Source organism: Gambusia affinis, linkage group LG16 (genome assembly GCF_019740435.1).
Source record: "Gambusia affinis linkage group LG16, SWU_Gaff_1.0, whole genome shotgun sequence".
NCBI classification, from domain to species: domain Eukaryota; kingdom Metazoa; phylum Chordata; class Actinopteri; order Cyprinodontiformes; family Poeciliidae; genus Gambusia; species Gambusia affinis.
The window spans coordinates 23,477,405-23,501,686 of NC_057883.1; the positions used below are offsets into that span (position 1 = coordinate 23,477,405).

Consider the following 24,282-nt stretch of genomic DNA (forward strand, 5'->3'; position numbering starts at 1 on the left):
TTCCAAATGTGTCCTTCTTTTCCCCAGATTTGAAGGAAGGGTCCGGTGTGTCCTTCATGGCCCTCTGTATCCCATGATTCCAAATTGGGTGTTCAAACAAAGAGGCAATGAAATTACCATTTCATAGTGTGATGAAGCCAGCTCCAAAACAGTGCAGACAAAGTAGGAAATATGTGCAATATAAACATAAATATGGTGATTATTACACTATTAAATCAGTTAATTTATATAAACATACACACATGCACATATAATACACATATAATCCTAATATATTTTTTTCTAAAAAACAGTGATTGGGATTATTTGCATTTTATTATCTTAAAACCTAAAATAGATTGACAGCATTTCCATAGTGACTGCTCGATCTTTTGCAGCAAATGGTGCATCTGCAGCCATAAAAAATACTTAGAAGGTCATTATGTGAAAATGACCTTCAAAGTCATTATTACTGTACAAACGTTGAACCAGATGAAGCTAAAACTGCCACCAGAGTTGTGTCTAGAACCGATTGCAGACAATGCTTTTTATAAAATCTTAAACACAAAATATATTTTGTAGTTTCTTCTTAATTGGTGCTCATTGTTATTTTAACAAATTGCATACTCCAGTTAATAATAAATCCATTAATACAATAAGTGATGATTATTTTAATTGATTAATTCAATTAATAGTTTCAACAATAGTTACAAGCATGGATAACCGCACTTTAATCATTTTAGACATTTATTTTTGCATTGAGTTGCACAAAGTTAAACAAAAGTGGGTTGTTCTGCTATCAAACTATAAATTTAGTGTTTGGGAATTCCTCTTTTCCACTGTGGTTGCAACGGTTTTCCCAGTGCCATTGTAACCCCCAGTCTTAATACCTCGAGCCTTGTTTTGAAAATTATGCTTCCACCATGTGTACATGATGAACAATAGACACAAGACACAAAAAACAGCTAAAAGAGATATAACTATAGCCTGAGTCAAGGTTCCCCCACCCGCTGAAACCTTAACGTTGTACTGGCTCACTGCCTCCCTGTGCTCTCTGCCTTTAACTACTTCCACTGTCTCACAGGTGTAAAGGCCTTGATCAGTGAAGGAAGGTGTTAAAATGAGTCCCTGGCTGAGCAGAGTGTGTCGGGGACTTGGCTTAAGGATGCTACCAGAGAAGCTCCAGCTGATGGGGAGATTGGTATCAGGGTTGCAGGGGAGGAACTGCGCGACGTCAACTGTGAGATGGATGTCGGTAATCTGCTTTGGCACTGTGAGAAAAGCCAAAACAGCCATAAAAATTCTCCTACTGCTCTCCTCGTTAAGGTAAATGTGTGTAAAGAGCTTTATGTGGGGAATACTTGCAATGAGAGCTTGGGCAAATTCCAAAGTCACCATCAATGAGGTTCTGGATCCTGCCACAAATGAATTAAATCCTCTGATTATAAACGTAGCACACAATGAACATGTCTTAGTTAGTGTGACATACATGGAGAGTTTTGAAGCACCAGCAACAGCAGCACACAGGCCTGTGTGACGGTTCCAGCCACAGTATGGATCTCTGGCTATAAGGCAGTCAGCACAGGATGTGTAGCGGCTGCAGTCCCTCACACTGAGCTGAACAACAGCAGTTCTAGTTGTGCTGTACAGCTGACCCTGCAGATCATCAGAGTTCAAAGGTTAGCTCCAGGTCCATTTAGTCTACAGACATGTAGCTGTAACCTACGCTTCTAGAGGAGAGCTGAAGGAAGCGAATGGGCTGAGGATCCTGAGACAGCTGCAACTCCTCAATGATTCGCCCTCCATCATCACCAGACCACACCGCCTTCTGCACCCAACCAGAGTCTAGAGGACAGAACAAGTTTAACTAAATATTGAGTTTTAAAATTAAAACTCAATATTTATTTTTGAGTTTTAATTGCATCGTTAGATCCATAGCTCTACAGCAGGAGATGTAAATATCCATCAGAGACGGAAGAGCGCAGCCAACAATTCTATGAGCTACCTTTACAACCCTCTATAGCTGGGGTGGGCAATCCTGGTCTTTGAGGGCCGGTGTCCTGCAACTCTTGGATGTCTCCTTGATCCAACACACCTGAATCCAACAGCTGAATCTCCTCCTAAGTGCAGTCAGGTTCTCCAGAGTTCTGCTAATGACCTCATTATTTGACTCAGGTGTGTTGAAGTAGAGATACATCTCAAAGTTACAGGAGACTGGACCTCGAGGCCTGGAGTTCCCCACCCCTGCTCTATAGCCTCACCCTGTCTGCAACAGTGCAGTGTGCATATCATAATGTGATGCAGTATGTCAGCTGGCTCTCGATGAATGAGCAATAGAAAGTCAACAGCAGCTTCCTCAGGACCCTCAGGAAGAGTAGCCACTGCTGGGTCTTCTTGATGACTGCTGTAATGTTTTCAGTCCAGGAGATGTCCGCGGAGACACCATCAAGAAGCCTGATGGTGTGGACACTTTCCACACTCTTTCTGTTGCTGAGTGTGGAAAGTGTGCAGCTCAGGGTTGGTGCTTTGCTTCCTGAAGTCAATGATGATATCTTTGGTTTTCTTGGTATTCAGAGCAAGATTGCTGCTTTACAGCCTGCCAGTTTTTTTTTTACTGTGTAACGTCATAGACTGCACTCCAGAGATTTCTCTTACATTCACAGTGAAACTGCGTGTAGTTTATTTCTGTTCATTGGTCAATACATCCATTTTCCAGTCTGATCCTGCTAACAACGCCAAGATGTGTTAAGTCATTATATATGATCCAGTTACTTACTGTTGCTAATAAACATGACGTTGTGCTGCTGTCCATCCAGAGAGGTTACTTTGTCAACAACAATTCTGGAGAACTGGGCCGCAGACCCAACCAGCAGGGGCTTCCCAGTGATCGGTGTCACAACTTGCTCCATCAGAGGGTGGTTTATCATAAACAGCAGGGTTGAGTCTGGTAGGTCATGAGAGGTCCTCACACCTTTGGCTCTCATTTCATCATTAATACACTGATAATACAGATCAGAGATCATGTGAGAAAGATCCTTTTCATTGCTTTAATTTTACATTTGTTTGGTGCTTACTGAACCAGGGTAGGGGTTAGGCACTTCTTCTGTGTACTTCACCCAGCAGCCAGAATCTGTCATGGTCAGAAAATTCCCCTTGAAAACTTGCTGGATGTCTGACAGCTTGTAGGCGCAGACAGCGGACTGACTGCAGGAACTGGACGTCTCCCTGCAAATGAGGTCCTGTTACTACCAGCTCAGAAAAAACGTTAACCCTGGACTCTAAGGAGACCACCACATCAGAAATAGTTTGGTCTAGGCTCCTCAGTTTATACAGAACCTACCCTGACCTCCTCCCAGAGGTCTCATTTTCCCACACAACTTATGTAATAATAAGTAATAATAAGTAGACAGTGTGTTTCTGAACTGTCTAACATCTGGTAAATACAAAGTAATTTGTTATCAATGAAACTAGAACTTTATTAGGATGTATAATTGCAACATTTGAGATACCCTCTGAAAATGCTCATAACTTAGCATATATGAAAGGAAACCTAAATGCAGGAATCTCTTTACTGTAACATCATGGCAGCTGAATAACAGAAGTTCACTTATTTTAAACACGGTACAATCATAAAGCTGGAGATTAAGAGGTTAAAAAAGCCTAAATTCTATGAACATTGAAACCTGAAAAGACATGACTTACAAGTTTGAGGTGAATGTTGCGTAGAAGACACTGTCCAACAAGTTCTTTTCATTTCGCAGAAGAAATACATCCTCCACCAGAGACTGTGAAGGCATGCCTCCAAACGGGCAGTCCAGATGGGCTTTCAGGAAAGAAGTCCACTTTTTCTGCAAAGTTCTCAGTCCTCCCAAGTCACTCTGAATCCACACAATGTCATACTTTAATACTGATTCAGGTGGCGTTTTAACAGAAGCTAAACATCTAGAGACGTACTTTACACACTCGTACAACTCTCGACAGTCGCAGCCTGTGTCGTTCTTCGACAGCATTCTCAGTGAGGAACAACAACACGCTGTCGTCCTCATTGGTCTTTGAAATTTTGCTCATTTCAGCCAGGTGTATGGAAATCATATCGGGGTCTGAGTTCAGATAATTTCAAACATGGTATTAGGTCTAGCAGGGTGATTTCAATGTAAAAGCCACTTTAACTGGGTCAAGTGGTCACCTCACCACTGAGCCAAGAATGCTTCTCTTCGGTCTTGAGGGCATTCTTCCCATGTCTTTGGAAATTCTTTATTAATCCCAGGAAGTTTATAGAACCAGCAGTATATAACATGTTTTCTGTTGATCACAGAGGAAAAGATTTTACAATGTCTGAAATTAATCATTACAAAAACATTCCTTTAGCATGTGTGGATCTACTGGAATCACGAATCTGGTTTTGCAGTGGTTTACTACTGGAGAAAAAACTGGATGTTTCCTGCTGGATAAAAGCTAGATTTAGATAGAGATTCAAAATGTGAGCAAGAGACTGTCATGGAAAAATTACAATAAGGTCACATCTGCTAGTCACGTTATATGAAATGCTCATGAACTCTCACCGAAAGAACTATTTGGGTTGCACGTAGAAGGTTGGAAGTTGTTTTGCACAGCTGCATCAGAACCAGACTGTCTCTCCCTTTGTTGCTAATCCTTTAGTCACGCAAATTGTTTATGCTCATTTTATTGTGCTGAGAAGGTTTCCCTTTATAACTTTTAGATTAGCAAATATTTTCAAAATGTTCAAGCAATCTATAAGATGGAAATGTACTCATTTTTATGTCATTTTTGAGATGTTTGATCATCTTATTCTCAGTAAATATCTTAGTTGTAACAGGGGGCTGCGGGCCGTTCATGCCTTGCTGTCCCGAGCAACCAGCCACACCAACCCCACCCAGCTGTTAACTCTGAGTATCTTGAAGTTGGCCTGCAGCTACAATGCCAGCTGCATGTCCGCCTCATCTCAGTCTTCATGCAATCCCTGCAGAAGATGGTTTGGGAACATTTGAGCCTCGAGCAGGCCTCCCCGGGGGTCATCAAGGCCACTCAAGCCAGGCCTGTTTCCTTCGAGGATGTCTCCAGCTGGCACTCACTGAGAGCGTCTGTAATCAGAACTGTGACTATGATAATAATACTGATAATTGAGTTGAGGATGTTCAGCCTAGATCTGGTGAAAACCTGGATGTCGGTGACGAGCGTGGAGATGAGGAAGAACTTCATCCAAGTCATCCTCTGATAGAGGCTGCAGAAGATCTGGGACAGCAGCCGGTGTTTGGGTCCATGACCTGTGAGGGCAACAGCGACGGCACCGCGACCAGAAGACTGTCTCTGGATTCGGGCCGGACCGGGCAGGACGTCAAGCGATTCCAAATGGCAGCCGGCACCGCGTCCATAGTGTTTGGCCGCTGCCAGTCCATGCCAGGGACAGAGACCATGCTAAGCTAACAGATCGGCTGCCAGGTGAACGATTCCACCAACGTGAATTTGCAATAGTATTTCAATTCTGGGGAGGGAAGGGTACTGGGGGTGAAAATAATTAGGATCCCTTGGGGGGGCATGACAGAAAATAATTGAGAAACACTGCCTAAGATCAACATTTAGGACCAACTTCCTTATAGATGCAAACATGGAAAACCAACACTTAGTTTTAGCAGGTCATGAATCCAGAGGAATCCCTACTAGATTCTAGATTCTTATTCTTACTAAACATGAGCAGCCAATATACAGTTCTATAGTTTTACCCGTTTGTAAACTTGATATAGTTTCATTTTTCTCTTGCTTTTCTTTTGTTACTTTGTATTTCCTCTAACTCATGTAAAGCACTTTGAACCTTGTTGGTGAAAATGTACTGTCGTGGAAAAAATCTATTTCCAAGCACTGTTTAGGTAAAATCACTCAATCAGGTTTATTCATATATTGTGCACAATACAGAGAGCTTGTAGGACAATCAGTAATGAAGCAAGTCTGGATGAAAAGCTCTGCCAGGCAGCGACAACACATGAGTTTTATACAAAGGGATAAGGGATCCTAAGCATGGGAAGCAGACTGGTTCCCATGCAGCTGTGAAAAACAACGTCCAACCTCGTACATGTAACCAAAATAGTTTTAACTTGGTGGGAATATACAGAACTTAGAATAAACATATAACAATACAACTGTGACCTTCTTGTAATTTTCCACTACATGTACCTTACCTTTTGGAACATGGAAGCCATTAATGAAGCCATCTTCAATGCATAGAGGAAAGTCCTCCACTCCATAAATTCATTTTTGAACTGATTGGGCACGGGGTGCCGATTATTCAAAAGTCAAAATATAACATCAATAATTAGGGTCATTTTGCCATTTTATAAGAGAAAAAATGGGCATTAATCTTTCAGTCATATTTTCACTATGTTATTTATATAAATGTCAGAATTTTCAACTAAATATTTAGTGCCATAGATATTTAATGAGCAAATTAAATAGCTCAGATCAAACTATTTAGCTAATACGCAAATGCACTTGCTCATAAAAACAAGTGGACTATCAAAATAAAAGAAACAAAAAGCCTTGAGAGATTCTGCATAAAATCCTGCTGGTGAGATTTTATGTTTGAAAGCTGCTGCACCACAGCAGCTGTTGATCCATTGGTTAATGTCTGCATTGCCTCTAAAATGGCTAGTCCTTTGTTTAAAGGTGAATATTTGGACAAGAATAATCAATGATAAAGAGGTAACATGTAGCGATTTGAAAGCAGGAATTTGTAAAAAGTTTCCAAGGACCCAGATTTTCTTTGTTAATCCGTTTCCAGTTATTGGCAAGTGAATTTGTATATTTGCTAAATATTTAGCTTCAGGTTCACGACAAGCTACATATTTAGCTAGCAGTTTAGTTGGATATTTAGCTTAACAAGCTAAACTAAATATGTAGCTTGTTAACAAATTTTTTAGTTTGAAACTGTGACATTTAATAATGAATAAAAAATGGGCTCATATTTCTTTCTCAGGTGGCAGGCTAAATTACCCAAATTATTGAAAATCATTACGATGGATGAGGTTTCTCAATGCACACCTACTGTTTGGTCAAGAACTGTTACGGTCCACACAGGACTCACAACACAAGGAGTCCAGACCAATTTACACAAGAACATAAGAAATGATGAATCCAGACAAGAAAGCACTGAGATACTGAACGAAACGTCATTAAGCCTGGGATAAAAAGTGTTGCACCAACCAGTCATCATGGAGGCAAATCTTTCTTTGGGGTTAAAGGGAATTTTCCCTCTGCCATTCTCAGTTGTGTCTTCCATGATGACATTTCCTTCTTTGAAAATCTGTAAAAATATAAAATAATTTATAATGATTTAGAACTGATACTACTTATTTTTTCAAGCATCTGCATGTTTTTACATCCATTCCTGTTTTATTTCAATAAACTAAATTCTTCCTACACAGTAAATGCCCAGTCAGTGGGTGTGGTACTACAGGACAACAACTCCAGCCCTAGTTATTGGAGGAACGTACCAGGTGTGTGCAGGTAGGGTCGAATGCTTTGGTTCCACAAACCAGTATTCTGCCATCATCCAGAGTGTGCATCATCGTGATGTAGTTGTCACAATCCTGTTAGAATAACAGCTATTTCTACAGACAGACTATTTTAATTTAATGTGACTAATATAACATTTCCTTATTCTAATGTGCTGTTGTGTACCTCGATGCTCTTGCCTTTCGTCTGGCACAGGGATTTGTCTTCAGAGCTCACCATCCAGTTAGTCTAAAAGATATCAAACAAGAGCTCCATGTGGTTTTCAGGAAATGATTGTGAAGTTCTTTTGTGTCTTTTTAATGTGAAAATAAAAAAAATGCATTTTAAGGGTGTCATTAGTAAAGTTACGCAGTTAATAAACTGGCTAACAGTTTATTTGATGGGCTGTGCATAAGACTGACAAGACATTGTCATAAACGTGACATAAGAACTGTCATGAATATACAGGAGTCTTTATGAATGTTTATGACTGTTGTCATCAAGTGTTATTCTGTAAATAATGACACTTTAATGCAAAGTTGCGTTAATAGTGCAATAAAAGTCCATTGAAAGTGTCAACTTTGCAACTTTATGACAGGAGTTATGTCATGTCAGTCTTATGCACACCCCATCAAATAAAGTGTTACTATAAACAACAACAATATGGGTTATTTACTTTGTCATGAGAGGAAAAAAGCAGGGTAATTTTGCAAAGTCATGTTTTTACCTCACCATTATTTTATAAATAGCTCATTATCAAATTGCATATGTAGATGTCAAGCGAAACATCTAGTATTAAATTAAATATGGAGCCCAGAGATAAATATTTAGCTATGTAGCTATACTTGTGTATATTTAAATATGTAGTTTGTAAACTAAATATTTAGCTGGTGTAGAGGCAATTATGTTTGGAACTAGTCTGCTTACTAACACACCAGTAAGCACTAGTGTGTTAGCTTATGTAGCTTAGTTAGAAAGCTAACTAAGGTAAATACTTCTTAGTTAGCTTTCTAACTAATTATTTAGCTTTAATCTAAATATTTAGTTAGCAAACTAAATACTTTGGTTAAAAACTACATATTTACTCCATAGTAATCTTGCTTTTTTAAATAGTTGGAAACTGTGACATTTACTAATGAATGAATAACATGACTGGAAAATAAATCCTCATTTTTCCTCCTATGACAAGTTAAATTAGCCACATAATTTAATCTAATTTTTTACCACGTAACTTTCAAAGCACCACCCAATAGTATCTCTGTGCATTTCATTTTGTGTTTTTTCATTGACGTTTTCCCACCCAAGCCCAGTTCCTACCTCGCCGGTCTTTTTAGTGATGTCATCCAAACTGAGTGTGATGATCTTTCCTCTGCCTCCGATGAAGAGCTGACCGATGTCTTCTCTCACCAGCGCGGAGCTCAAACCGTCAAAGTCAGGCTCCTTAAACAGCTTCAGGTTAACATCTGAGGGAAAGAATCCAACCGGCATCAGAGCATTTTCATAAACTTCTGAATTTAGCTTAGTTCTCTGCATTTTATTTAGAGATATCAGAGTAAGAGGGGGTAGACAGCATCTTCATTCCATACTCGTATTATTTCCATCTTTTAAATGCAGTGCTTTGTGTTAGTTTTTCATTCAAAATCACAATGAAACATCAGAGTTTGTGTTTGCAACATGACAGAATGAGGAAAAGTTAACAGGGTGTGAATACTTCTGCATTGGTCCGAACATTTCACTGCTGCTGCAGAGACGCCTCACCTGAGAAGGAAACGCTCCGGCGGGGTATCAGGCTTTGGGCTGATTCTTCACTCACAATGATCAGGACATAAAGCAGCGCAACCTGACTCTTCATCATGACCTCACCAGGAAATGAAGAAAAAAAATATGATTTCTATGGCAGTTGTTATGGAAACAGCAGTTTATTTCCTGTCTCATAAGATCTCAGCTGTAGCTTCACAGAAACATTATGGATTTATAAATGATGAAATATGAATGTTTAGCATCTGTAAGTGATATTCAGCTTAGGTTAATGCACTTCACCATGATTTGCATGGTTTTATCATTTATTATCACCAGCGGGAGCAAAGACACCACAATTATCTCTGAAGTTGATTACAAGTATAAATAGACTGAAGAAGTGCATTATAGAAAGCGGTCGATTATAACATTTAATGTTGTAAAATAAAAAGATATTTGTTTGCTTACCTCTAACTGGTGGAAATATAAAGGCAATTTACTTCTGATAACTACGAGAAACCAAAACATGTTTATTTTTAAAAGCATTCCAATGTTTAAAGGTGAATAAAACTTCCTTAACTGACAGTTCTGTATTATCTGAATGTATTAAGGCGGCGGTTTTCAAAGTGTGAGGCGCGCCTCCCCTGGGGGGCGCCAGAGCACTTTAGGGGAGGCGCGGTGCGAGGGAAAAAAAATAAACCGGAAAAGCTATCTGCTTGCTGTCTACTGATGTGAGAGAAACGTCTTTTACGCACACGATCAACTCTGTGGATTTAGGAAAAAGTTGGTACTGTGGGGTGCGCGTGTGGAGCGGGGATCAGTGGAAATGTTTCCCACCTTAGAGGATGTTTTGGCCAGTGACGTCAGTAACGTTACTGACGTCGGACCACTTTTTTCAGTAACCAGTAATCTAACGCGTTGCTATTTCAAATCCAGTAGTCAGACTACAGTTACTTATCAAAATCATTTTTGCGTTACTATCTTCTTTTGTTATTTAATCGTATTTCCTCTACGTGTCTTGTCGAGTGACCGACGTCTCTATGCAACAGAAATGTAAACAATGAAATAGTTGGAAACTGTGAACTATTTACTAATGAATGAATAACATGACTGGAAATAAATCCTCATTTTCCTCCTATGACAAGTTAATTAGCCACATAATTTAATCTAATTTTTTACCAGAACTTTCAAAGCACCACTCCAATATCTCAAGACAACAGTGGACCACACAAATTACTCATGTTTTTATTTTTGTACAATCTCCTCTTCAGTTCAACCTTATCAGTGGAGACACATTGTTGATGTTACCATTATAAAATAACTTACAATTAAGTATTGGCAAAGCTCAATGTGATTTTCACAGGAGGCAGAGCGTTGTTGTTAGCAGCTGCTGAAAGTAACTAAAAAGTTACTTAATCCTGCAGTTAGTTACTTTCCTGCAGTTAGTTACTACTTGACTTGGAAAGTAACTTAGTTACGCAGCAGGCTTTAAGCTCCTTGAAGGGGGGCTCACCCTTTCATACTTTGAAAACCCCTGTATTAAGGAGTAGCTCTCCTGATGTACTTCTAAACGTGGTAACACATCACTATACTATTGTATTTCCCAGTGGAGCAGGAATCCTGTCGCTTTTACTCCATTTTCCCTTCTTCCAATTATAATGTTTTAATGCTGAAACTCAAATTGCAGCCTACCCCCCAAACTTATTACAACTTTTATTTGGTATAGAGGTTTAATACCGACAGCAGCAGGGGAAAAGTTAGGACAATTCCAAGGGCCATTGACCAACAGTGGGCCTCCCCACAAAAAATATATGTATATATATATATTTTTCTATAGAAATAAAAACATTGGGACCCTGTCAATTTGTTATTGTGCTTTTTAAAATTGTTTTTAGCAGTAAAATGTAAATATTACCCCTCCCAAATCAAAAGGCACATATTCATATTTGCCATGAACCCCCCTGTACCTGCTAGAAATGGTTCGTTCCTGCTTAGCACAGTCACGGTGTTCAGCAGCAGTCAGAACAAGACCAGGACGAAAATAATAATAAAAATAATAACGTCAGGCTTTCAAAAAATAGAGATGAGAGAGAAAAGGACAAGAGTGTGAATTTGTAACAGTTTTTCTCCAAGACTGAGACAAACGGAGAGACTGTGACATTATCAACCATTTAGCATAGTTAGCTTAGCTACAGACTACTGCTTACCTCCATTTTACTAGCATTTAATAAATTAAGGAAAAGAAATACCAAGATATTCATATATTTAACTTGTCCCTGTACCTTTTACCACACTTGACAACAGATGAGTCAGTCAGCAGCAGCTCTAACGTCGACACTAACATAAACCCTTCCCCCGTCCCAGTGCTAAAAATGAGCAACACTGTATCCAATGACAAGCTAGTTCAGCTAGTTAGCATCATTCCAGTGAGTCCATAGGGATTCCTCTCTGTCTCTGCTCTTTTCACAATTACACAACAAAAACAATACATTTGTTGCTGACAGAAATTCAAACAAATGTTATAAAACGATAATAAAAAACAGCCTCCTGTCTGGACTGCAGCCAATACACACAAATTTACCTAATTAGCATAGCTACCAAAGATGGCAGATAAACAATTTCCTGTAACGATAAGTTGTTCCTCCCACTATTAGCACATTTAGCAGTGAGTGAATGAGGTTAATTGACAGCAGGCCCTCCTCCTGATTCTGATAGCAATAGTAATTCAAGGAGGAGGTGGAGAAGATTGATCTGTTTCACAGATTGTCTCATAACAAACTGTCACAACATGGTGACAGCCTTAATAAAGATGGAGAAAACATATTTTTCTATTAGTTATATACTGCAGCTTGAATTAAAAGCAATTACATAGCATTTTTGAGAAGTCTGGATTGTTTTATGTATATTTTGCATGATGTCTGTGACTTTTGCAAGTGGGGAGAGACATTTCAGAAAGCTAAAACTAATAATAAAAATATTTAAGCAATCTATTTGCATACAGTATGTGGACTGTTGTATGTAAAATTCACAAGCAATGAATATTGTGCTAGTATCAGTATTGAACCAAAGAAAGCAAGGCTAATGCAAAACTTTAATTGTGGCGCTTTATATGGGACAAATAGACTTAAGAAATTGTAATAGCAGTTGTGCAGAGGGGGGCCCAATTATTTATTTTTTTGTCATGGGGCCCAAGATTTCTGGCGGCGCCCCGGAATAGCCACACAGCTACTCAAATACAAATATTCAGGCAGGCTCACCAGTAGATGGCGCTATGATGGAAAACACACCTTTTTATTTATAAGTCCAAACCCGGAAGCCCCATTAACAAAACTGATGTCTGCAAAATTTCCTAGAAAGATTCTCCAAAAGATGAGCTGCTGTGCAAAGGATCAACTCTGAGCCAAATAAAACCTAGCACAATATACACTGAGTAAGAAATAAAAACGTTATTGTGGCAGATGTTTTCCCAATTAGAATGTAATAGCTCAATAAAAATTGCTTCGTAGATACAAAATTAAAATGCCCATAATTTTCAAATTCTACAAAATTCCACAAATTCCTAAGCACAGCCAACTACAAATACAATACTATCGATGTCCAGCTAATATTTGTCAACATCCACCACTAGATGGTGCTATAAAATTGTTACACAAAAACCACTGATTGTATTTTCATCAAACTTTGCACTGCATAGATCTTACCCTATTTATTCAAGGTAAGCTTATTTACAAAATAGTGAAACATGCTTCATCTCACACGACTGAAATACATCAGACACTCTTCATTCTTCAAAGTTTGGTAAGAACCTGTGCTTCTTTGTTTGGATAATACCAAATTAAGCTTTTACACTGAGTACTCTTGATGTTTAATGTTGTTTTGCATTTAACAGAACAGCATGAAAAACATCCATACCTTTGGCATGGAAATTTCTTAAATTAAAATGCTACTTAAAGTAATACAGTCCTCCACTACCAGGCCACATGGGGTTTGCAGTTTCTTTTGTTGAAATGTGAAAGAGGAAGAACTCTAGAAGGAAGTCTTCCATGTCTCAACTGGGGAAAAAACCAAGTGGTTTTCTCCCAATCAAAGCCCGTCCACTCCTTTCTATCTCTTTCACTCACAATGAGTAAGTATCTCAGTAGTATAAGACCAAAAGTCATTATGAACGTCAATGTTCAGCAACCTTTGACATGCTTTATTGTCATAGTTGACCATTGTCTGACTTTATCTACATGGCTTTCCAAGTTGAATTGATAAATCAGATAAAAAATATTCACATTAAGCAGATTATATAACCAATAAGCCCATTTTTAAATAAATTTTTATGGGAAAATTAGCATCTTAATACTGAAAATAAATTGACAAAATGGTTTTAATGAATGCTTCAACATTCATAGGAAAGGATTTGTTTTTCTTACAGAATCTTAACATTTTAAATCTCCCACTAGAGGAGTTTTGTGTAGAACAGATTGCAGACAAGCACTTTTAACCTCAAGTGAAAATGTTGTAGTTTCTTCTTAATTATTGCTCCGTGTTCTTCTTTTAACAAATTGACTTTTAGAGCCTGTATACTCCAGTTAACAATTAATCCATTACTAAATTAAGTAATGATTATTTCAATAATAGATTCATCCAATTAATCATTTTAACCCTAGTTACAAGCATATATAACCACACTTTAATCACTTTTGTCTTTTATTTTTACAGAGTTAATGGCAGTGATGTGCAAAGGGTAACAAAAGTGGGTTGTTCTGTTATGAAACTATAAATCTGTTTTAAATGATGGATTTTCTCCTCTTTTCCTTCCCAGTTATTATGATTTTCTTAGTATCAGGATCACTCCCACAGTCACAGGACCCTGATTGCTCAGAGCTATCATCACTCACACTGCTACTGCCAACACGGTTTGGAGTTTTCTGCTTCCAGTACACGTAGATGTAGAACAATAGACACAAAACACAAAGAAGAGCTAAAATAGAGGTAACCATAGCCAGAATCAAGGTTTCCCCACACACTGAAACCTTAACGTTGTACTGGATCATTGCCTTCCTGTGCTCTCTGCCTTTAACTACTTCCACTGTCTCACAGGTGTAAAAGCCTTGATCAGTGAAGGAAGGTGTTAAAATGAGTCCCTGGCTGAGCAGAATGTGTCGGGGACTGGGCTCAAGGATGCTACCAGAGAAGTTCCAGATGATGGGGAAATTGGTATCAGGAGAGCAGGGGAGGAACTGCGCGACGTCAAGTGTGAGCTGGATGTCGGTAATCTGCTTTGGCACTGTGGGAAAAGCCAAAACAGCCATAAAAATTCTCCTACTGCTCTCCTCGTTAAGGTAAATGTGTGTAAAGAGCTTTATGTGGGGAATACTTGCAATAATAGCTTGGGCAAATTCCAAAGTCACCATCAATGAGGTTCTGGATCCTGCCACAAATGAATTAAATCCTCTGATTATAAACATAGCACACAATGAACATGTCTTAGTTGGTGTGACATACATGGAGAGGTTTGAAGCACCAGCAACAGCAGCACACAGGCCTGTGCGACGGTTCCAGCCACAGTATGGATCTCTGGCTATAAGGCAGTCAATACAGGATGTGTAGCGGCTGCAGTCCCTCACACTGAGCTGAACAACAGCAGTTCTAGTTGTGCTGTACAGCTGACCCTGCAGATCATCAGCGTTCAAAGGTTAGCTCCAGGTCCATTTAGTCTGCAGACATGTAGCTGTAACCTACGCTTCTAGAGGAGAGCTGAAGGAAGCGAATGGGCTGAGGATCCTGAAACAGCTGCAACTCCTCAATGATTCGCCCTCCATCATCATCAGACCACACCGCCTTCTGCACCCAACCAGAGTCTAGAGGACAGAACCAGAGGTTAACTCTGGTTTCTACAAGGTGATGTTTGTAAAGTTAAAAAGAATACCAGCAGCAATGTTCTGGTTTATTAGCCAGTCAGAGAAAGAAAAAAAGTGGGTGATAATTTTTCAAAGTTAATTTAAATGTTTGGCTAGCAACCTAAATATTTAGGACAAGGCTAAATATTTATGTCCCCCAAAATATTTAGTTTTAAAATTAGATCCTTAGTTTGAAAATTGGACATTAGTTTGGAAAATAAATGATTACTTTATACCTGTTGACTTGAGACTTTATTATTCCCAATGGGGAATTTTTCCCACAAACCACAAGTAGACAAGAACAAATGACTAGCTAGACAATTACCTAAAGCATGAGACAAAACACCCTCACACAAGGTTCAACATAAAATGAAATCCTCAGCGGAGGGCATTGTTTAGAGTGGTTATAACTGTGTGCATCAGGCTTCTCCTCAAATTCTCCCTCCTGCACCACAATGTCCTGTACCTGCACCAAGGGAACAGCAGAACGGCTAAGTGTTCCTGTAGTGGAACGCTAGGACTTTTAGGATCCTGGATTGTTTTGAGTTGTTATGGGGCTCAATGTATTCTGGCTTCATTATTACTTTATGTTCTATAGTCTCTTTTTTTGATTAGATCAGCCTTATTTCTGTTACTTTAGTTTAGTCAGCCTTCTATTTCCTGAAGAACATTTCCAGGATTAGAGGTCTAATGTGTCGACAAGATCTAGAGAAACTCATCCATGTGATTGTCTTTAGTCACATCGATTACTGCGTCTTCACAGGTCTGCCTATCAACTCCTCCAACTGCAGCTGATCCAGAATGCTGCTGCTGGTGTTCTGACTAAGACCAGGAAGATAGAGCACATCACCCAGTTCTAAAGTCCCTACAGAGAGAGAACAGACTTTAAATTACTGTTGCTAGTTTATAAATCACTCAACCGCTTAGCACCACAATTCATTAAAGATCTGTTGCGGTTGTATCAACCTTTCAGACCCCTGAGAATTTTGGTTCTGGTTCTGCTCTGCATCCCAAAAACCAGAACCAATCAATCAAATTTTATTTGTATAGCACATTTCAGCATCAAGGCATTTCAAAGTGCTTTACATCATATCAAACACAGAAACACAACCAATGAGAAGAATCAGCATTCAGCTTCTATGCACCACAAATTTGGAACAAACTTCCAGAATATTGCAAAACTGCTGAAACAATGAGTTTCTTTAAATCTCGACTAAAAACCCACCGGTTTGGAGTTGGGTTTGAAAAGTAATCAAATAAGAATTTAACGATGGCACTTGAATGTGTCAATTGTTGAATTAATGTTACATGATTTTGTGTTTTTATGATGTAAAACACTTTGAAATGTCTTGTTGCTGAAATGTGCCATAGAAATAAAATTGGATTGATTGATTGATTTAGTTATTTGGACCATCCTCAGTCATGTTTGATAGTAGTTTATTAAAGGTTTAATTTGAAAAATTAGTATTTGCACTGGAATAATTGTATAACAAATGAAATATTTACTTTGCAAGCTAAAGATTTAGTTTGAAAAGTAAATATTTTTTATGTAAATTATATACACTACAAACTAAAAGTTTGGACACACCTTCTCATTGAATTCAATTAGAAAGTGTGTCCAAACTTTTGTTCTGTACTGTATCTGGTTTGGAACTATTACTTTTAAAAATTATTTTGGAACTATAAACCTTTATTTAAAAGTAATTTTGCAGGAAGGGGACAGAGAGAAGGGGAGAAAACATGCAACAAAGCAACCGAAGAAGGGACTCGAACTCGGGACGCCACCCTGTATAGCCTCGCTATACAAGGTGCCCACTGTAACCACTGCATACATGACGACATAAAACTTAGACATTTAGAAATGAATTAACAACACAGTGGAAATATGACTGAAAAATTTACAACCATTTTTTTTCCCTCTATGACAATGTTTTCAAACTATTGCTAGAAGTTATTTACTATTACATTCACAGTGAAACTGCATGTCATTTTTTCCTGTTCATTGGTCAATACACCCATTTTCCAGTCTGATCCTGCTAACAATGCCAAGATGCGTTAAGTGATTATATATGATCCAGTTACTTACTGTTGCTAATAAACATGACGCTGTGCTGCTGTCCATCCAGAGAGGTTACTTTGTCAACAACAATTTTGGAGAACTGGGCCGTAGACCGAACCAGCAGGGGCTTCCCAGTGATCGGTGTCACATTTTTCTCTATCACAGTGTAGAGCTTCACAAACTCCAGGGTTTTCTCTGGAAGGTCCCGAGAAGTCCTCACACCTTTGGCTCGCATTTCATCATTAATACACTGATAATACAGATCAGAGATCATGTGAGGTGGATCGTTTTTTTTACTACCATCTTATATTGTTCTGGTCTTGGTGCTTACTGTATGAAGATAGAGGGGAGGAAATGGTTCTGTTACCGTCGTCCAGCTGCCAGAAGGACTCCTACTCACTAATCCCCCCGTGAAAACATGCCTGATGTCTGACAGCCTATAGGCGCAGACAGCAGACTGACTGCAGGTACTGGACGGGTTCCTGCAAATTTAGAGAATCATACTTCTGAAAATGAAACATATCAGCACCGACCCCAAACAACTGTCACAAATGTTGCAGGATTTCTCCCAGTGTATTATAAGCCTGGCGGGTCACTAGGCTTTACTGCCCCCGCTAGGCTGACCATTGTTTGTTTCTGTTTTTATTTAAAAGATTCTTATTTTTATTTTTTTAAAAGAAGACAGAGGGCAAGCATCTCTGCTGCAGTGAGCATTTTACCAGAAGGGCAGAATTATTCCTGAAAGAAAGATGGGTATTATATTTTTTAAAGTTTTATTAGTTGACGCATTGGAAAGGGAGCGCAGACCATCACACCATCGGTGGCTCTGCGTGTTTACCGCCTCGCACACTGTCACTGTGCGAGGCGGTAAACAACAGGACAATCATAAAGCTGCAGATGAAGAGGTTAGAAAAATCAGAATTCTTTGCACACTGAAACCTGAGGTGACATGACTTACTTGTTTGAGATGAATGTTGCGTAGAAGAGGCTGTTTTTTATATTATTTTTATCTCGTAGAAAAAAGACGTCCTGCACCAGAGCGGCAGCGCCTACGTCTCCAAACGGGCAATCCAGACGGGCTTTCAGGAAAGAGACAAACCTGTTCCGCATTATTGTCGATCCTCCCACGTCACTCTGAATCGACACAAATGTCACACTTTATTACTGATTCATGTGGTGTTTAAAGAGAGTTTAGGTAAGGAAAGGTAGGTAAGGTAATTTTATTTATATAGCACATTTTCTGCAACAAGGCAATTCAAAGTGATTTACATGAATTAAAAGGAAACACAACAAACCAAAGGAAAGAGCAAGAGAAAAAAGAAAACAAAAAAGGTATAACCCTATGTTCTGTGATTTACAAACTAATAGGAGTTTCTCTGGATTCTAAGCTTGTTCTAATTCCTGCTGTGGATTGAGTGAAATCCTCTGGATCTTTTGGTTCTAATTAATAGGTTTGATTCCTGTTCTGGGATTAGTTAATAAATAAACTAGATGCTCCTGGTATAAGTACTCCATAATTTATAAGCGAGAAGAAGTTTCTCTGGATGATAATAAGGTAAATATTTGTCTAAAATAATAAAGTAGACAGAACGACAAACAGGGCAAGAAATTATCAGGAAAAAACAGCACATGTAGCAACATTCATATACAAAGACGTGAGCTGGCAAAGGCACTGAAGTCAGGGAGTGTGTTGTCTGCAACTATGGCGTGCTTGCAGATTAGCCCAAGTCTCATTACAGCCTGTTCTCCCAAAACAAAAGTGGTATTATCTAAGAGTAAGTCCTTGGGAGTTCAACCATATAATTTCACAGGTGACTTTGGGAGGGGGGTGAAGAAGGGAAAGAGCAGCTAGTTTACATACACTCCAGGAGATTTGAGATAGGCAGCAAGCCAAGGCCGGCACAAGGGAGACAGATTCAGAATAAACAAATTTTCTTTAGATCAGGCAGACTTTAAATTTCCATCTTTCCTAGAGTCTTAACTGATATAATTTGTTGTTGTTTCCAATGGACCAAAAACTAGCAAATTCTCCAAGATCGATTCCATTCGGCTGTTGAGTTTTAGCATCCAAAGTTTGCCTATGAAAGAATCTCATCCAACATGCACCCCGTTCTCACAGCTTCAGTCTGAGTGCTCCCTATCCATCACAAATTTGTCGATATGCCAGGTATCCGCCAACTCCAAACAGCAGAAGTCCTGTTATCATGAATCCAAATAAATCCAGGATGTACACTCTGGGTGTGTCCCCACAGGACAAGTGGGCTCTCGTGAGCCCAGTCTTCTCTTTGAGAAAATTTGATCAATTGCATTTAGAGACCAACTAAGCACAATTTGTAGGATGTGCAAAGAAAGGCTCCAAAAAAGCAGCAAAAACAGAGCGAGGAGGATGAGAATGATTAGGGAGGCGTCCGCCTTCACCAAGAGCTAGAGAGAGAAATAAGTTTAGCATTCAGACGTACTTTGCACACTCGTGCAACTCTCGACAGCCGCGTTTGGTGTTGGGATTCTAAACTGTCCTCAATGAAGAACAAGAACACGTTGTCGTCCTCGTTGTTCTCTGAATGATTGCTTATTTCGGCCATATGTATGGAAACCATGGTAGGCTCTGAGTTCAGAGAAAATAAAAAGTGAAGGGAGGTTTGACAAGAATATGTATTTTAACGGTCAAGTGGCCACCTCACCGGAGAGAAACTTGACTCCCTCTTCAGTCTTGATCACATTATCCGTATGTTTTTGGAAAGCAGGTTTTTTTCCCAGGGCGTCTAAGGAGCCAGCGGTAAATAACATGTTTTCTATTGATAGCAGAGGAAAATGTTTTACAATTTTTAAACTGATTATTACAAAAACAATCCTTCAGCATGGGTAAGATGCACTCAAACCATTAACCTTGTTGTACAGCTGTTCAGTACTGTAGATAAAAATGTTGTCTAAAACTGGATGTTGTGAAGATGTTTTCTGATAAATCAATACTTTAAAATGTTTAATTTATTTTAGTTTATTTGATTAGGGCAGTGCACATTAATCAATATTACCACAATTCATGTAAATATGCAGAAATTAGTACAAAAGCTCAGTTTCGTATTTTGTTCTAAGACAAGCAAGCCCACAAACAAAATACCTTACCATGCAATTCACTGGACAGAAAACAGTAACAGCACAAGACATTATGAATTAATACGAACTGGTTTGCATTCAACCAATGCTTGTGATTCTTTTTAAAAATTGTGCAGTTTTCACTGTTTTTGATATAGGCTGATAATCCGCTCCATGAACATGTCTAACAGACGCCACCTTCTGTCAAAACTGTGATCTGTGCCTCAGCATGTTGAGGTCTGCTTTGGTTTGTTCTCTGGTTTTTATTTTACTTTATTTGCCGTTTCTGAATTAAATCAACTGATAATGATGGAGCAAGTCCATTCAAAACTTTAAAATAATACAGACTTCATGATATATCTGACAAGAATCAAGGTTTAAAACATTATGCTTGTTAATAATTTTACAATAATGAAAATGGAACAATTTCTTGTCGCAGGATTTCATTGTCCTCTTGAAGAGAGACATGATGGGTTTTACTATACTTGCATCTGCATATGACCAGGTTGTATAGCAGTGTTTTATATGAAAATAAAAATATTTTCAGAATGGGTGGATGGATGGATGTGGGTTAACAATGACTCCAAGATATTTGCATTTTACAACCAGATCAAATCTCTCTTCATTAAGAATAATACTTGGTTCCTGGCCATCTGTGGACCATTTGTAAACCCAGTGGACTTTACAAATGGTATCAATAATTAGGGTCATAAACTTGTGGTGAACTAATAAACAGCCTGAGTTTAAAAGTTACTCTAAGTATCTAATCAACTCCATTTATTTCGTCTCTTTTTGCTGTTTTCTGTTTTTCAACAGGTTACAATCCAGCAGCCCAAAACCCCCAAACTGTTAACTTTCTTTCTACTCTGAAGGCTTTGAAGCATAAAGAAGAGACTGAGATCTCTGAGAAGGAAAAGCAATGCAGGTTCACTGGTTGTTGTTGTATGTAGATCCGAGTAAATGTACAACCATGGAGATGTAGGAGAACAACTACACATTTCATAGAATGAAGTTTCTCAATGCTCACCTGCTGTTTGGTCAAGAACTTAGGAATTTTAACCCAGAGAATGAAGCACTGAGATACTGAGCGAAACGTCATTAAGCCTGGGAGAAAAAGTGTTGCACCAACCAGTCAAAATGGAGGCAAATCTTTCTGTGGGATTGAAGGGAATTTTTCCTCTGGCATTCTCAGTTGTGTTGTTCATGGTGACATTTCCTTCGTCGACTATCTGAAGAAACATTGAAGAATTTGTAATAATTAGGAAATTATGTTACTCTTCCATGCATCTGTTTTAATTCTGAGGGTAAAATGAGAAAACAATGCAAAACTCCAATACCTTAGCGATCCATGTTTTTACTTCCTTTCCTGTTTTATTTCAATAAACTAAATTCTTCCTACACAGTAAATGCCCAGTCAGTGGGTGTGGTACTACAGGACAACAACTCCAGCCCTAGTTATTGGAGGAACGTACCAGGTGTGTGCAGGTAGGGTCGAATGCTTTGGTTCCACAAACCAGTATTCTGCCATCATCCAGAGTGTGCATCATCATGATGTAGTTGTCACATTCCTGTTAGAAGAACAGCTATTTCTACAAACAGACTATTTTAAGTTAATGTGACTAATGTAATATTTATTTTAATGTGTTGTAGTGTACCTCGATGCTCCAGCCTTTCGACTGGCACTCGGATTTGTTTGTGGCGGGCACCGTCCAGTTAGTCTAACAGAAAACAAACCAACATTAGGAGATGTTTGTGAAATTCCTTCATGTCATATTAATAAGAAAAGTCAAATATTTATCCGATGGGGTGCCGTTTGTAAAGTTACCCAGTCAAACATGAACAGAAATAATAACAGTCATTCAGATAATAACAGAAAATAAACGGCTTAATTTTAAAAAGTGATAGCTTGAAACTAAATTGTAAACTAAATTCTAATTTGTAAAGTAAATGTTTTAGCTACCTCAGAGCTAAATACATTTAATTTGAAAATATTTAGTTTTGAGCTCAATGCTCAGAACAGATAGATGTGTGGATATGCCAAAACTTTCTCCAGCTGAACAGAAACAAAACTGAAGTTATTATTTTTGGACCTAAAGAGGAACTATGTGGAGTTATAGATCTAGAGTTATAGATCTAGAGTCAGTGCACAGCTTCAGTTATTACAACTAAAAACCAGTGATCTGCCTGAAACCTGGGAGTAGTGATGGACTCTGACCTGAACCTTCAGAGCCACATAAAGACAGTTACAAAGTCAGCCTTCTATCACCTGAAGAACATTTCCAGGATTAAAGGACTAATATCCTCTAGATATCTAGCTACAGATCTAGAAGACATCTAGATCTAGTTTTTCTAGATATAGCGAAATCTAGAGAAACTCATCCATGTTGCATTGATTCAGTTCAGTTGCATTGATTGTTGCAACTGCGTCTTCACAGGTCTGCCAACAAATCAATAAAACAGCTGCTGCTGATCCAGAATGCTGCTGCTGGAGTTCTTACTAAAACCAGGAAGATAGAGCACATAACACCAGTTTTAAAGTCCCTCCACTGGCTCCCTGTAGCTTTAATTTAATAATTAAGCTTCAATCGAAATAGTCAGTTAGCAAGCTAAATATTTGGCTTAAACCTAAACATTTAGCTTCAAATTAAATATTTTTAAACTAAATACATTTATCTCTAAGCTAACTAACTATGTAGTCTGTACATTTCACATTTAGCTTTCTCTGAGCTAAATTTACAGCTTGGTCCCAAATATTTAACTTGTGTATTAAATTCTTCTATTTCGATTTTAGATTAATATGTAAATAGGAGCTAAATATTAAGTTGGTAAAGTCAGTATTGTGTGTTCAGTCCAGGCTCACCAACCCGTTCCACCCAAGCCCAGTTCCTACCTCGCTGGTCTTTTCAGTGATGTCATCCAAACTGAGTGTGATGATCTTTCCTCTGCCTCCGATGAAGAGCTGACCGATGTCTTCTCTCACCAGCGTGGAGCTCAAACCGTCAAAGTCAGGCTCCTTAAACAGCTTCAGGTTAACATCTGAGGGAAAGAATCCAACCGGCATCAGAGCATTTTCATAAACTTCTGAATTTAGCTTAGTTCTCTGCATTTTATTTAGAGATATCAGAGTAAGAGGGGGTAGACAGCATCTTCATTCTATACTCGTATTATTTCCATCTTTTAAATGCAGTGCTTTGTGTTAGTTTTTCATTCAAAGTCACAATGAAACATCAGAGTTTGTGTTTGCAACATGACAGAATGAGGAAAAGTCGACAGGGTGTGAATACTTCTGCATTGGTCCGAACATTTCACTGCTGCTGCAGAGACGCCTCACCTGAGAAGAAAACGCTCCGGCGGGGTATCAGGCTTTGGGCTGATCCTTCGCTCACAATGATCAGGACATAAAGCAGCGCTACCTGACTCTTCATCATGACCTCACCAGGAAATGAAGAACAAAAATGTGATTTCTATGGCAGTTGTTATAGAAACAGCAGTTCATGTCTTGTATAAAGAGGATCTAGCTATCAGATAGTCTAGCTTCAGCTGAGGCGCTGAAGAGTCTCAGAAACATTATGGATTCATTATGAAATGAGTCTCATTTAAATTATTTTATGTCCCTCACTTCTTTCAATTAGCATCTGGAAGTGATTTACAGCTCAGCTTAAAACACTTTACCATAAAACATGCAAGTCATGGTTTACATATTTTATACCACAAGGGGGAGCAAAGACACCAAAACCATCTCTGCAGGAAATTAAAATGTGGGAAACTAATACATAATTCACAGAAAGGTTCTCATGTTGGAACATTTTTTGTAAACATAAAGATGTTTATCTTTACAAATATGCATTATTTAAAAAACATTAAAAAGTGCATTATCAAATTAAGACATAAGATGTGATTGCTTACCTTTTATGGGAGGTTATGTAGAGACAATTTACTTCTGATAACTATGAGAAACCAAAACATGTTTATTTTTAAAAAAAACAACATTCCAACATTTAATGGTGAATAACTCTGCTT

The 24,282-nt window shown here is 38.6% G+C and overlaps 2 protein-coding genes across 2 annotated transcripts; both read right to left on the reverse strand.

The window, feature by feature from the left end:
- Positions 1-1,091: 1,091 nt before the first annotated feature.
- LOC122846444 (semaphorin-4E-like) lies at positions 1,092-9,780 on the reverse strand. The gene is made up of 15 exons (XM_044143430.1): positions 9,691-9,780; positions 9,244-9,343; positions 8,803-8,948; positions 7,672-7,734; positions 7,485-7,580; positions 7,195-7,294; positions 4,171-4,281; positions 3,934-4,079; positions 3,682-3,857; positions 3,054-3,204; positions 2,756-2,978; positions 1,706-1,824; positions 1,469-1,635; positions 1,341-1,394; positions 1,092-1,250 (listed from the first exon to the last, which is right to left on the reverse strand). Exons 1-15 carry the CDS (start codon positions 9,766-9,768, stop codon positions 1,214-1,216), a joined length of 1,767 nt encoding a protein of 588 aa, XP_043999365.1. The 5' UTR covers positions 9,769-9,780; the 3' UTR covers positions 1,092-1,213.
- Positions 9,781-13,920: 4,140 nt separating this feature from the next.
- On the reverse strand, positions 13,921-21,822 carry LOC122846446 (semaphorin-4E-like). Its single transcript, XM_044143431.1, has 12 exons — positions 21,735-21,822; positions 21,600-21,657; positions 21,392-21,491; positions 19,851-19,961; positions 19,629-19,774; positions 18,128-18,303; positions 17,501-17,651; positions 17,197-17,419; positions 14,953-15,071; positions 14,716-14,882; positions 14,592-14,641; positions 13,921-14,497 (listed from the first exon to the last, which is right to left on the reverse strand). Exons 3-12 carry the CDS (start codon positions 21,465-21,467, stop codon positions 13,998-14,000), a joined length of 1,719 nt encoding a protein of 572 aa, XP_043999366.1. The 5' UTR covers positions 21,468-21,491; positions 21,600-21,657; positions 21,735-21,822; the 3' UTR covers positions 13,921-13,997.
- Between the last annotated feature and the right edge of the window lie 2,460 nt (positions 21,823-24,282).